Here is a 15,956-nt window from a genome sequence, read left to right as displayed (position 1 = left end):
ACCAGAAAGCCTTTAAAAAATTAAAGACTCTACTCTTAAATTGATGGTTTTGGTTTATAAGTTGGAAGTATAACTGTATGAATAGAAACGGGGCAATGAAAGCAAAACCTTAGTCAAACAGCAGAAGTAATCAGTTCCAAGTGTGAATTTATGGGTATGAGTATAGTTGTTAGGAAAGCAATAGCTATGTTGTGCTAGGTAAGGAGTAGTTAAATTTTGCCAAGTGCAGTGGTGCACGATTGTAATTCCAGCTACTTGGGAGGCTGAGGCAGGAGGGCCTCAAATTCAAAGGCCAGCCTGAGCAGCTTAACGAGGCCCTACGCAGCTTAGTCAGACCATCTCAAAATAATAAATAAAAATAAATTTAAAACAAAATTAAGCATTCTTGGATTTAATCCCTGGTACACACAAAAAAAGAAGTAGTTAAATTTTTATAACATCAAGTAGGTTTTCATCATAGTGTTATTTATATAGGAGAATTTATCTTGATCTTGAAATGTTTTAAACTACCTATAAAATGGAATAACTTTTCATCAGTTTAAATAATAAGATTTTCATCATCTTCACAGATTTTTCTTTTCCGGGTCACATCCTGGAAGTCACAAACTTCTGTATCAGGCAAAGAATAAATAAATTTTATTTCTGACCATGGAATTTTATTTGCCATAAGCATAATCCTCTAAATTCCCATTTCATCCACTTGTAATTTAATTAATAAATTTTTATATATAAACTAGCATCTTATATTAATATAGACAAGGTGTGGAATATCTTGTAGGGAAGTCTTAGACCAGTTCTCCCTATTTTGCTTGCTACCTCCCTATATTTGCCTTTATCTTTTTTTTTTTTTTTTTTTTAATTAAAAATAAAAGCTTTTTTGAACTGGAAGATATCAAATAGCTATCATAGAGGTTATTTATGTTTTATTTAGACCAAAAACATTCATTGCAGTTCCAGTACAGTTCCTATTCTCAAAATTCATTTTCAGTGTTATGCTGACTTTTAGTAGTATAAGCTGATCTTCTGGAAAGTAAAAACTTCACCTTCTGCCGTACATTCTTTTAATAGCCATTATAGAGATTGGTTTGTCATCTTAAAATTGAATACCTGTTTTTATGATGTGACATACATGTGACTGAATACTGGTAAATCTAAACAAATGTTCAAGGTACCAAAGTAGAAATCATAATTTTTATGAAGGAACCATGGTATTTAGAAAAGTGTTACATAGGCTGGGTTTGTGGCTTCACTGTAGAGCACTTGCCCAACATGTGTGAGGCACTGGATTTGATCCTCAGCACTACATGAAAATAAATAAATAAAATAAAGGTATTATGCCCATCTACAATTTTTTTAAAAAGTTTCATATATGCTGGGGAATAATAAAATTATTCAGATGTCTCATATGGACACTTTAATTTGGGAGTAGGGGGTATTGGGGATTGAATTCAGGGGCTCAACTACTGAGCCACATCCCTAGCCCTATTTTGTATTTTATTTAGAGACAGGGTCTGGCTGAATTGCTTAGTGCTTCACTTTTGCTGACCCTGGCTTTGAACTTGAGATCCTTCTGCCTTAGCCTCCCAAGCTGCTGGGATCACAGGCGTGTGCCATACGCCTGGCATGGACAATTTGATTTTGAAATTCATTTTTTGAAGTTTTTATAAGCATTGATTCTTTCCTACCTGCATTTCACAGGCAGTGGTTGACCAGTTATGAATTGTAGAATAAGCATCAACAAACTTCTTTATTCTCTCATTATGTTTTTTTAGACTTTCATATATTAACATTAATAGGACTTGCATTTTATTTAGTCTTATTTTGACCATTGAAACAGTTAATGTTGTTACTAACAATAATGTTCCATACATCTTTCTTTGTTAAATGCAGTATAGACTTGTTTACCAGATTAAAGAAGTAGACCAATTCCAGATCATTGTATGACCTCATAGGCTGAAAAGCTTTGAATTTTGATCTTTAGTATAATTACATGCCATTGAGACTGAGCAAGGTAGTAACATGTTCTGATTTGTATTTTTAAAAGATTGCTTGATATTGGGGTCGGGAATGGAAGCTAGTTAGGATGGAAAGGAATGAATTTTGAAGTATGGTCAACAGGCATCCTCTGATGGATTGGGTTAGGTTTGTGGAATTCAGAATAAAGGAGTCATCAAAGCTGGTAACTGAAAGAGCAGCTAGTTTAATGATTGTACCACTTACTAAGATGGGAATCATTAGGGGGGAAGCAACTTTGTCCATGTTAAATTAGAAAGATGCCCATTTGATGTTGAAGAAGGGTCGTCAAATAGGCAATTGGATAAACAAGTTTGAAGCACAGTGAAAAGGTGAAAGTGTCAGGGTCAGAATAAATTTTATGATTACAGTATAGAACTCTATATTACAGTATAGTGGGAACAGGTTTAGCTCAAGAGGAATAACCATTGCAGGTAAAAGAAAATCAGGGAGAGGGGACTTGGAGCTAAAGAAAAGTGTCTCAGTGAGGAAAGGGAATGATCAACCCTAATTTACTGCTATTAAGTCAAGTAAAGTTTTAAAAGGGTCCAGTTAGATTTGAAAACATGGAAGTCATTGGTGAACTTAATGAGTACCATATTTCTTCATTTCTAAAATTTTTTTTTCATATTTTAATGCCTCTGAAATAGAGGTAAGTTTATAAAAGACTTTTAAGATTTCAGTATTATAGTACTAATCACAAGTCATCACTTAATTTGCAGTGTTTTTCTTGTCATACTGTATAAAACAATGAATGACTCATCTTATAATTTATGGTCTCTTAGATTTGATGAAATGTAACTTCAGCAGAGTGGGGATGGTAGTCTGAGTGAAGTAGATTGAAAATTGTGATCATTCGTGGTTGCATTTTGTGCAAAGATAGTTCGACTTCTTAGCTCTCACTTTGTTAAGTTAAAGCTTAGTGCCTCAGCAGAAACCAAATTCCTGGTCAAAGTAAAGATCTAACATTCTACTGTAATTTATTTTTATACATCAAAGAATATAGTAGTCCTTATTCTAAGAAAATGGGAGTGAAAAAAGGATTAAATTTCTATATTAGTATAAAAGGTGATACTCTGTACCTTCATAATCAGTCCTTCATTCTGGGCATAGAGCAAAGAACTGAGGAGAAATGGAATAGTATAAAGAGCACTTGATAAATGGGAAGCCTGGATAGATGGCCTAGTACTGCTCTAGTACTGACAAACTGTGACTGTTGGGGCAAGTCACTGACCTCTGTAGTGCTTAACTTCCTGATCTGTAAAAAGAATGGAGTAGGCAGATGTTTATAGATTCCCTCTCCAATTTTATCATTCTATGATGTAGTTTGGGGAGAACACTAGCATTAGTTACTCAGCCTCTAGCCTTAGGAGTAGCTCCTGGTTAATGCTACAATAAAATGAACTAAACATCTTCTTATCTTAGCCACCCACCTAGTTTTAGGAAACTGCTGCCAAGTTTAGTACATCAGGGTACTTTTTAAAGATAGGATACAGGTTCATATATAGAATAGGATATAGTTTTAGTAAAAAAAAAAAGAAAAATGTCAAATATAGTTTTGTTCAACTTATAAAACACCTGTTCTTCTGTTTTGGTTCTACCCTGTTATTGCCTCTAAACCAGAGCTCTTTACCCAGAACTTTGGTGTACCAGCAGAACTTTTGTTCTGTCTGATATTTCCACCTGCAGTTCATGGGTTCAGGGAGACATTTTATTACAAAACCATTCTACATGATTTTTTATCCATATTTGATTTACTTTTTTGTGATCATTCTTTTTTTTCTTGCCTTGCCTAGTTTCCCAGTCTGTTCTTTCAGTGACTACAGAACTCAGTTCTTTATCCTATCATGTTTTCTTGTCATCTCCCACAGTTTTTGGTTTTGGTTCTGGTTCCTTTTATTTTATTTTATTTTAAAGGGGCTGTGGGTGTGGGCAGGTCCTGTTCTTTTTCCTGACTTCCCACTTTTTAGCATTATATGTCAGCAAGTTCCTTGCCCATTGCAAATGTACAAATACAAGGAAAGATGAAATAGAGAGTTAATGAGGAAGCGTTCATAGGCTCTCCATTCAGTTATGGAGGTGTCTCAGGAAAAAGGTGGCACCTTTCAGATACTTTGAGTGGGTACTTAAATGGTGTTTTATTTTGGATTGGGAATTCTGTACAAGTCAAAATGATAATAGGATTAAGGTATTTCTAATTCTGTAATCTTAGTCAAATCATTAGATATTTGTTCTCACATCCATATCTGAAAAAATGGAACTGTATAACTACTACACTGTATTGCTGCTGCTTTATCAGGACTAGAAAATAGTCTAGGAAATGAAGTTTATTATAGGGTTGGAATATTCTACTGACTTATGCTAGTCGTCCTGCTTTCTCTCCTCCCCTCTCCCTCTCTCTCTCCCCCTGGCCCATTCCCTCGCTCCACTGTCCTCTCCCTTCTTTCTCTCTCTCTACCTGACTTGCCCATTTGGCTATGAGCTCTTCAGGGACACAGATTTTCTTATTCATGTTGGTATTTCTGTTGCTTACCATGTAATTCTCTTATCTTTGCCAGAGAGGGCAGGCAAATAGTTGAATGAATATAATAATATTTAGGAAAAAAATCTTTGAATGAATATATTTCTGAGAGTTGAATAAATGAGAATAGAATGGGAAGAATTGTGTAGGGACCAGAAGTAAAACCTTGACAAGGTGGGAGGAAGAAAACCTTTGATTGAAGGAAACTGAAAAGGTATAATTGGAGAATTATGTAAAAAACAAACAACAACAACAAAAAAAAAAACTAGAAAAGCTCAGTGACCAATCTTAAGATTCACTGGATTTATTTTGTTATTGGCACTGAGTGTTGAACCCAAATGTTCACATGTGCTGGGTACACACTTTGCCACTGAGCTACACCCCATTCCTTTTTTTTTTTTGTACTAGGGATTGAACTCAGGGGCACTTAACCACTGAGCCATGTCCTGAGCCCTTTTTTGTATTTTATTTAGACACTGAGTCTCCTTGAGTTACTTAGGGCCTTGCTAAGTTCCTGAGGCTGACTTTGAACTTGCGATCCTCCTACCTTAGCCTCCTGCACCGCTGGGATTACAGGTGTACCCAGCCCTTTTTAAATAATTTTTATTTTGATACAGGATCTAAGTTGACGAGGCTAGCCTCAAAATCCTGCTTCGGCCTCCTGAGTAAGTGGGATTATAGGCATGCTCTCCCACACCCTTCTAAGACCCGCTGTTTTAAGTGCTGCAGGGAGGTCCAGTATGATGATTACTTAATAGACAGGCACTGTACTTCACTACTGGGTAGTAAATTATCTGATGACAGCAGTTTTAGTAAAGCAGCAGTGGGTGACGGAGTGGGAACAGGGCTTGTTTAGAAACCAAATAGTAATGGATTCAGGGATGGATAGGAGTTAACAAAGCAGATGTGAAGAATGTGGATGCCTTTGAAGGAGTTTGGTTGGGAAGGGAAAGAGGAGGAGCTATTAGAAAGTTTTGGGAAGGATTCTAGTGTCAAGGGCGAGTGGGGTTTTTTTTTTTGGTGATCATATTTGTTTTTGATAGGAAACCTCAACAGGTTTAGACCACCAGACACATGCATGAGAAGTTGAAAATAGATGAAAGAATAGAGCAGGGAGCAGAGTGATAGGCAGGGGAGAGAAAAGCAAGGAATGACAGGCATGTACAGGCAGAGGAGTTAGCTCTGACCAGGAGAAAGAGCCTTCACACTTGAAGAATAGAAAATGAAGAAAGAAAGAATGTAATTTACCTAAGATCTGTGATACCCAATAGCTAGATTGTGGAACCAACCTAGATGCCCTTCAGTTAATGAATGGATAAAGAAACTGTGGTATATATACATAATGTAATATTACTCAGCCATAAAGAAGAATAAAATTATGGCATTTGCTGGCAAATGAATTGAGTTGAAGAATATCATGCTAAGTGGAAATAAGCGAAGCCCAAAAAACCAAAGGCTGCATGTTTTCTCTGATAAGTGAATGATGATACATAACAAGGGGGCAGTGGCGGGTGGGGGCGGGGCAGGAGAAGAATGGAGGAACTTTGGGTGGTGTAGAGGAAAATGGTGCGGGAGTGGATGAGGAAAGGAAAGATAGTGGACTAAGACATTATTACCCTATGTACATGTGTGATTACATGAATGGTGTGAATCTACGCTGTGTACAACTATAGAAATGAAAAGTTGTACCCCATTTGTGTACAGTGAATCAAAATGCAGTGTGTAAAAATAAAAATTTAGAAAAGGGGAAAAAAACAAAAAACAAAAACCCCTGGAGTATAACAGGAAAATCAGGGCACTTGAGAACCTGAAAGTTGAAAGAAACCTGTGATAGAAGAGATATATTCTTCTGTTACTATCTCATTGGATTTTGTCGTGATAATGCAAATTGTATATAGCAGGCATTTAGCAAGGAACAAATATGATCCTGACATTTTTAAGAATCCCTGTGCTAAAAGATTTTCCAGTTGTATATTGGACTGAAATAAATGACTATCTCATCTCTCAAAAAAATAAAAAAATAAAAAAAAAAAGATACCAGGAGCTCTGTTGTGTATACAAAGAATTAGCCTAGAACTTAAAAATGTCAGGTAACTCTTAAAGTTTTCCAAATACCTTAGCTTTCATTTAAGTGATATTGGTAACCAAGCAGTTTTTAATGGGTTTTGTGTGTTTTGGAGAGAAGTAAATAGATAACTTCATGGAATTTCTTACTTTACTTTGCTGGCTAAATGTGTCTAAAAGTGCTATTCAGGTAAATATAGTTTTTATTATTGTTGTTTTAAAGTGCTCCTGTTCCTCTTAGATGCACATCCTAGAATGTTGTAATATTTGATAATTCAAAAGATGATTTATAATAAATGATACTATTTATACTATCAAAGATTTCCATATAATTTTCATTTAGTCTTGCCTCGAGTCTTAGCAGTATATGATAGTAAATACACACAGACTTTGCTTCTGAAACATTTCTTTCTGCTAAGTATTGCTTATGTTTTTCTTTCAGTTATTACAAGAACTGTGTACAGTGTTTAATGTAGATTTACCATGCCGTGTGAAGTCTTCCCAATTGGGAATTATCAGCAATAAACAGACGCATACCAGCGCCATAGTGAAGCCACAGTCTAGCTCCTGTTCATATATCTGCCAGCACTGCCTCGTCCACCTTGGAGACATTGGTGAGCCTTTGGTGTAAAGGAATTGAGAATATATTCATTCCTCTCTGTGTTTTGGAGTAGTCATAGGAAGAAACTTTTCCTTTAGGCCGTGAGTATGTGCATGCAATTTAGATTGTCATAAGAGGAAATTGTGAAATGTATTTTTTAGGACCTTAGAATTTCTCAAGGTTTTGGGATTGTCAGACATAACTTGAAAATAATTTTTATATTAAGATTTAAATTTTATTTAAACTTTATGCAGGTGTAGAAAAATAATAAGCAGCAAAAATGTAATTAGAACAAGGTTTATCAAAGTGATACCATGATAATTTTCTAAATTGAAAGTCTGTACTTTTGGAATATTTTATAAGTTATTTCTTCTAGAGCTAAATTGCCTTATTTTCCTTCCTACCAGTACATTAAGAGCTCATTTTTAACTTTGCTTCCTTTTAAAAGATAAATTTGTATTTCCATTATATGTATTTCATCTGGGAATATTGTATTACTTATACTCTTTGTTATTCCTTTAAGGTGACCTAAAAAGGTTATAAAACAAATTAACTATAGGATTATGTTTTGCTTGTCCTCAAATAACAAGAAATGAAAAACATTTTTTTAAGTTTAAAGATTTTAGGTTTCTTAATGTCATAAATCAGTGACTCCATGAGAGGAGTTACATCAAAGTAAGCAGTGAGTTCTGCAAGGAGATTCAGTGATAGTGTGTTTGGATTGTTTTTGCTTTCAATGTATTCTTTGCACACACATACTTAATATTGCAGTAGATTACAAGGCATTTTTCAAAATCACTTTATAAGATATTGAAGAACTACATAATTCTCAGATCATATTGTATAGTGTTTTTTTATTTTGTTTTGTTTTTAAGTGCCATATAAGTCACCCCTTCTTGTGGGCCGGCTCCAGGTCACCAGCATAGTCCATAGTGGGAGCTGGTGATGCATGACACTGGAGGACCTGAAAATGGGGGCTAGGTAAGCTTTAAAATCGGTTACATGCTGAATGTCCCAAATAGGGAAGGCGGATGGACACTTCACACATAATCCTATAGTTCATTTGTTTTAAAGTTTTTCTGTCTTTAGTGATCTTAAAATTAATTTTAATGTCTTTATTATCTTTAGAATTTAAAATGCTAACTGCTTGGAAATACCCTCCTGGTGGTGGTGGTGGTGGTGGTGTGTGTGTATGTGTGCACGCATGCGTGCGTGTGCGTGTGTGCGTGTGTGCGTGTGTGTGTGTGTGTGCTTTTAACTAAATTCTCTTTTTGTTATCCTTAGCTCGATATAGAAACCAGACCAGCCAGGCAGAGTCCTACTATAGGCATGCAGCTCAGCTTGTCCCCTCCAATGGTGAGTGGGTCTGTCAACTGGAGGTTGACCACGATACTTTGTTCTTGATAGCACTATAGCAGATAACTAAAGGCTCTTCTTTCAAGTTATAAAAGCAATAGATACTGAATTTGGATGTTGAGTTTTGTATTTGCCCTTTAAAGTGTACGTTCCATATAAGTGAAATAAAAAAAAATTCAAATAAGATGACTTTTGTCAGTAAAATAGCATAATAGAATTAATTAATGTGGTCTAATATTATTTCTACACCTGTGGCTTCCTTAATTGCTTATGGAATAATTATCTCTTTAATACTTACATTTTCCCCTTTGGAAAATGATCTATTACCTAAAAACTAGTACTTCAGTCTTTTGGTGGCCCCAAAATAGTCATTAGTGATTCTTTTTCTTAATTTTTAGTTGTAGATGGACACAATACCGTTATTTTATTTATTTTATGTGGTGCTGAGGATGCTAGTGCCTCACCTCACACATGCTAGGCAAGTACTCTACCACTGACCTACAACTCTAGCCCCAGCAGTGATTCTTGAATTAAAGAAATTGCTTCAGATACTTGGTGATATAAGTCATTAGTGTTAAGCCATGATGAAATTCCCTTCGATTCTAGAAGAATCTCAAGTAGAGTTGGTAGTCTGGCCATACCATTCATTTCATATTGTCTTTAGCTATCTCTCTCTACATATAACAGCTGAGTGATTGTGATAGAGACCCTTTGGCCTACAAAGCCAAAAATACTTATGAGCTAGCCCTTTGTGAAGCCTTATTTGAAGTGCTTATAATGCTCTCCACCCTGTATGTGATAGTACATACCATTGTTAAAGTGTGCTGTTTCCCATTGTGTCCATTTGTAATTAGTTAATCTTGAGATTTGCCTTACAAAATACTTGCCATTATTAATTTAAGGATTTAAAACTGATCATTTGAATTCTGATATCAAGACTGTGGTTCTTGGGTTACTTTAGAATCTGAACTCTCTCCTTTAGGTCAGCCTTACAATCAGTTGGCTATCTTAGCTTCTTCCAAAGGAGACCATCTGACTACGATTTTCTACTACTGCAGAAGCATTGCTGTGAAGTTCCCTTTCCCAGCTGCCTCCACTAATCTACAAAAAGCACTTTCTAAAGCACTGGAAAGGTAGGGTTGAACCCCTCCCCTGTTCTGCCCCCCACAAGAGGACTTTGTGTAACCTGAATTAATCCCTCATATTTTAGCATACAGGAAATAATGGTCAGTGACCTGTGCTTCTCTTCTTCCATTCCTAAACTGTAGCTACTTCAGAGTAGTTTTGTGTACAGTCACTGAATTTTATTGAAAGTCCGATTCGATCCCAGCCAAATACTCATCTGAAGTTGAAAAGTTAGTCAAATGCAGAACCCTTGCCTTGTGTACCAGGTGCTCAAATAACTTGTTCTTGCAAGCCGAACCTCTTTTAGGTGGTTTTAGCCATTTTGCTACTTAAGATTCATGGAAATTTTTCTTTCTTTTCAGCCGGGATGAGGTGAAAACCAAATGGGGTGTTTCTGACTTCATCAAGGCTTTTATTAAATTCCATGGTCATGTGTACCTGAGTAAGAGCTTGGAGAAGCTGAGCCCTCTTCGAGAGAAATTGGAAGAACAGTTTAAGGTTAGATTTCAAAAACAGATAATTTTTTTCTTGTCTAAATCAGAAAGGCTAACGTTTGGAGAGAACTGACTTCTGTTTTATGCCAGTACTTAACCCAAGCTATTGGTAAAAAATTAAATTTGAAGAATATGAAATTCTTGCGTATAGTATCCCCTCATTTAAACTGAGGTATAATATCTAAAGAAATACAGTAGCAATATTTTAAGTGAGTAGCTGCCATTTGGCAAAAAGTGTCAACATAGAAAAAAAAATAACTTCTTCATTCTTAAGTTTTGAAAGTACTACTTTTGTTGGTTTTTGCATTCTTAGATATGATTCTTTTACCTACTTCATAGACATTGCCATTCTGCAAAGCATTCTCATTGTTCCTAATGTACTTTAATCCATCAGGATTTGTGGTAGTTAGAAGGAAAATAATGAGAACTTCACTCAACATAAATACATATTTTACTAATTATATAAGAAGATAAATTTAAATGACCTTTATTCTATTTATATAAAAATGATCTTTTTTACTATATTAAGAAATTAGTTTAAATGTAGTATAATACATAAAATATAAAGATAGTCAAATTTAAGTATTATATTTTTAATTCATTTTTATGCAACAAATGTGTATTAGTCACTGTTTTAGGCACTGGGATCAAGAGTAAAAAAGACAAATATCAAAGAACATTTTATATTTCATGATTATTCCTTTGTATCTATACACTTGGGAAATTGTCTATAACTGCTTGACAGTTTTCCTTTAAGTGTCATGAAAGTCTCACATTCTAAGAGATTTTGGAACATGGACAGTTAAAGACATGAATTATCTAAATATAGTCATGTGAAGTAGTTTTTAAAGATTATCGTTTTTTTAAATTTAGTTGGTACTTTATACATGTAACAGATTCTAATAGAAATAGTTTTTGAATAAACTTCTGGAATGCCCTCCTTTCTCTATTTCTCCTAGCAGCCTATTTAATCTTAGTCCATAATATACTGTTTGTAGGGTTGAGTATATGAAAGGAACAACTAGCTTGTAATGCTCTGGACTATTTAGCCTGAAGAAGAACAAAAAGTCTAAGTAGATTTGTAATAAGTAGTCATATATATAAAGGATTATTTAAAGAGAACATATCCTTGTTATTCCTGAAGTCAAAACTAAAATATTTTAAGTTGAGAACTGTAGATTGCTGAGGGAGACTGGGTTCTCCTCTTTTGGAGAGCTTAGGTGTCAGATTGACAGTCATCTTTCTTAGATGGTTTAGATACAATTCAAATTAAAAGGCAAGTCATTGGGCTGGATGACATCTTGAGATTGCTTCTAGCTCTAATTCTGTGAGAGCTGCATTAATGTGATCTTCACTGTGTAGTTTTCCTAGTTTGAACCCAGTTTTGCATTTAGTAGAACCTCAAATGCTAATATTTTCTCCATATATATATTTCTGTATATAAGATATGTTTCTGTAGGTAAGGGTATAATTGGCAAGTTACTAAAATATACTTTGAAGTATCGTCACCAACACTCTAGTTAAACATGGTATGAGGCAGATCTATTTCAAACCTTACCCATTGTGTTACTCAGCTTTCTGTTACTGTAACAAAACACCTGAGATGATCAACTTAAAAAGAGAAAAATGTGGAGATTTTAGTTCATGGTTTGGTTGGTTCATTGCTTTTAGGCCTGTGGCAAAGCAGTACACATGGGAAGAGCATGTGGCAGAGGAAGTTGCTCACCTCATGGCTCTCAGGAAACAAAGAGGCGAAGAGCCTGGGGTCCCAGTTTCCCCTTCAGGGACACACCCCCATAGACTTGACTTGCTTCCACTTGGCCCCACCTCTTAAATTTTCTGTCCCCTTCCAACAGCACCACAGACTGGGAACCAAGCCTTCAACATATGGGCTTGGGGGAGACAGCCAAGTTCCAGTCTATTTAACCCAGCATTAAAATAGCACAATAACCTTGTTGGAATCAAATTTTAGCATAGTGGATTAAATTTCAAAAGTGTATCTAAAACATCTGTAGATAATTAATATGATCCACATATAAACTTTAGGGTATTGAACTCAGTCTCATCTGTGTAAATGATTTGCTTATTTAGAAGATCGAATCTAGAGATTGAAGGAGAAGGTATGTGTGAAAATTCTGAAGAAGTGGTAGGATTTTAGGAAATTTTGAAGAAAGGAATAAGAAAAATGCTTGAGGCCTTTGGAAAAGGGATAAGCATTCTAGATAAAGACAATGAAATGGCAGATTGCAAGGAGGCTAAGAGTTGTGCAAGAAAAAGTAGAATGGGATTTTATTTTTCTCCACTAATAATGTGAAAGACTTTGCTTAGAATCATAGAGATTACTCTGGATATTTCCAGTTCTTAAACTATGTAGAAACAAAACTCAAGAGTAGTCGGAGGCAGCTGTGAATTTATACATGGGTAGATTCTCTTATCACTGCTGGTATAACTAAGTGAAGGTTGTTATTTCTTACCATAAGACTAGAGATGCAAATTTCTGCTATTTCCAAAAGCTTTCCTTGGGGGTTTGGGGAGGGAGACTGACTGTAGCTAAAGCGTAGGGTAAAACTAGTGTATTGTGTCTAGTAGCTGTCAACTTTGTTAGGAACTTCTCTTTGAAAAGCGTTTTACTAGGGGATAATCTAAAACTTATTGCAGATATTAAAGTAGAAGGGTAAGTACTTTGAGGCCACCAGCTCAGAGTATCAGGGTGACAACTTCTTTGTAATGCTTCTTATCAGAACACTGCGAACACAGTTATTAAGTCATGAAATTGGTTGAAAATCATTCATGCACTTAAAAAAAAAAAAAACTTCATTATTATTATACTTCCCCCCCCCCAGTGCTGGGCTTTACACATGCTAGTCAGGCTCTCTACCACTGAGCTAGGTCCCCAGTCCTTTTTGACTTTTATTTTTTTGTGACAGATCAGTCTTGCTAAGTTGTCTGGGCTGGCCTCACACTTATGATTCTACTGCCTCAGCTTCTTGAGTAGCTGAGGATTCCCCACATGCACTACCATGCCCACTCTGTACTTTTCAATCATGTGTATAGTGTCTAAAACATCCTGTGATTTCTACAGCCTGTCATTCATCCTCTGTTCCAAAGTATGTTTTTGCTGTGCCTTGTATATAAATAAATTTCTTTATGTGCTTTCTAATCATCAATCTCAATTTTAGTATTTTCATGTATATGTATTTCTTATAAAACAATTTCTAATGAATTAAACTGTGTAAAGTTATGGATAGATCCCTGCCCAAAACTTTTTTATCAAGTCATATTTACAAAATATATAGTTTCTTAGGATAAAAAGGTTATTAACAGACAACTCAGTAGTGTCTGGATTAATTCCTTTCAGAGTATTCAGACTGGGAAGTGTTAGACCCAATTAAAATACTGGGATGAAAAGTGAAACAGTTTATTCTTCTGTAATTCTGTTATCCATCTGGTCCTAAATGCAGACACAGTTTAATTCTGCTCTTGGTAATATACCAGTATTTTTTGTCTTCTTTTACAGAGACTGCTATTCCAAAAAGCTTTCAACTCTCAGCAGTTAGTTCATGTCACCGTCATTAACCTATTCCAACTTCATCACCTTCGTGACTTTAGTAATGAAACTGAGCAGCATAGTTACAGCCAAGATGAGCAGCTATGTTGGACACAATTGCTGGCCCTCTTTAGTGAGTATTACTTCGTTCTACTTTGACAGGTGTTATCTTCTTGGAAAAGCAAAATCTTCAGCATTTTCATCACTGTAACAAAGCCGAATGCTGTACAAGAATGTATCCCATGTTTTTGAATATAAAATCAGGAGTCCTAAATCCCAAGTTCTGTCCTTTTACCTGATGACTTCCTCTCATCAACTTTATAATATTTTTAACATGGAAAAGAAAATGCCTTTTTAGGAAGATACTTAAGATACTTGCATATTCAATAGAATATAGGAGGAGGCTCATAATGACATTTTAATTGGAATTGGTATACAGTTTCAAATATCTTATGCTTTCTCAATATGTTTTTTTCTTTAAGTGTCTTTTCTTGGCATCCTTTGTAAGTGTCCTCTGCAAAATGAGTCTCAGGAGGAGTCCTACAATGCCTATCCCCTTCCTGCTGTCAAGGTCTCCATGGACTGGCTAAGACTCAGACCCAGAATCTTTCAGGAGGCAGTGGTGGATGAAAGACAGTAGTAAGTGTTTTGTAATTTCATTGTAGTTTGTATGCTTTGTTTGTTTGATACTCATAGATATGTGAAAACTGCCTTCTGAAACACAACATTCAAACAATGGAAGACTGTATTTTCTGCCTACTCTCTGGAAATTGAACTGAGAACCTCTTTGTATGTTTCCCATTTATTTGTTTGAATTCTTCATCTGAGGCACAGTCTTAAGAATTTGTGATCTCTCTGCACTCCCCTGTTCCCAGTTACCATCCTAGGGAAAAGATAATTTTCATATTTCAAGATGAACTTGACATACTGTCAGTTTGTTTCTTATGAAATACATTGTGCCTCAGTTTTCTGCTCAGGAATTGAAGTAAAGGAATTCTTATTTCTTCCATTATTTTCTGTACATTAAAACTATTTGATGTTGCCTTCTAATAACACCCAATTTAAATTGTATTTATTTTAAGCATAAAAGATTGAAAGGTACTTTTATTCTTACCATTTTCTCTATGATCTGTACTCAGAGTAATTCTGACAGAACTGTTGTCTTCACAGTGACAAGTGAAACTTTCAGTTTACCTTTGAGTATTAGAGGCAAATACTTTCAGGAAGGCTTTGCAGTGAGTAGGAAGTTCCTCCCATGTATGATAAATTTAAGAAAAATCTCTAGTTTTCATCTGTGGCCCAGCACATACACATTGACCAAGATCACAGCCTAGGAAATGACCTGGCCTCATTTGAGACCCTCTGATCCCTCTACTTCATAATTCTCTTTCCTTTTTTCTCTCTCCTAACTGTAAGCTTAACTTCTTCACTTTTGACATTATCAGTGGAGTTTGGGAACATAGCGCCACATTCTGTCTACCTCCTTTAATGTTTGCATAGGGATTAGTAATACAGATTTCCAGGCATTGTTGCTGTGAATAATTTTTTTTTCTTAACTCAAGCTATGTAGTTTTTCTCTTCTTGTATACTTTGGAATTCAAACATCTGTTTTGTTTAATAAACTATCAGTAATACTGTGAAAGAAATCTGTGTTTTATAATTTACATACAGAGTTTTCATGTTTATGGACAGGGATGGCCTTTTCTGGATACAGGCCTTGTTCCTATATAGTGATCCTATTGGCCCAGAGTTTAGAGAAATATTATAGCAGTGTAGGCTTTTTTTTTTTTTCGGGGGGGGGGTATAGGGGGAAGCAGATACCATAAAGAAGAAGGCATTATTCATCATTTAGAAGAGAGCGATTTGACTGTGTTATACCCTCACCCAGTCATAGGTTAAAGATCTAGTAGTGGGTCTCACAGCTGCTAATAATTATATGAAAACATAATATATTGTTTTTTCTGGTTAGAATTTTCTCCATAAGCATCAATTTTCAGTGTTTAAAGCAAATTATTTTTGCTGTTTGTTAAATTAGGAACCTGGGAAATAATCTTCATTGCACATCTCTGTCATGGAAATTTGACTCTTCTGGATACCTCTTTATTAGATGTCTTTGAAAATATATTTTAAGGAATTTTACAAACTTGAAAATGTTGAAAAGGGAAAAAATACATTAAGACTAGTTTCTGTAGATGTCATTTTCATATTTTATGAGTGTTCTAATTATCTTGTATA

General features: G+C 35.3%; 1 protein-coding gene across 7 annotated transcripts in view; it reads left to right on the top strand.

Annotated features, from left to right (window-relative positions):
* Positions 1-15,956, top strand: part of Smg7 (SMG7 nonsense mediated mRNA decay factor) — a 77,129-nt gene that overhangs the window by 45,249 nt on the left and 15,924 nt on the right. For all 7 annotated transcript variants that reach the window (XM_047520439.1, XM_047520438.1, XM_047520435.1 and 4 more), the window contains 6 exons: positions 7,041-7,212; positions 8,484-8,555; positions 9,538-9,688; positions 10,043-10,178; positions 13,692-13,854; positions 14,204-14,360. In XM_047520439.1, the coding sequence (XP_047376395.1) occupies positions 7,041-7,212; positions 8,484-8,555; positions 9,538-9,688; positions 10,043-10,178; positions 13,692-13,854; positions 14,204-14,360 (851 nt within the window). The remainder of the gene's footprint in view (positions 1-7,040; positions 7,213-8,483; positions 8,556-9,537; positions 9,689-10,042; positions 10,179-13,691; positions 13,855-14,203; positions 14,361-15,956) is intronic.

Source organism: Sciurus carolinensis, chromosome 12 (assembly GCF_902686445.1).
Source record: "Sciurus carolinensis chromosome 12, mSciCar1.2, whole genome shotgun sequence".
NCBI classification, from domain to species: Eukaryota; Metazoa; Chordata; class Mammalia; order Rodentia; family Sciuridae; genus Sciurus; species Sciurus carolinensis.
The sequence above is the reverse complement of the archived record's forward strand: the minus strand, read 5'-3'. Positions and strand labels throughout refer to the sequence as shown.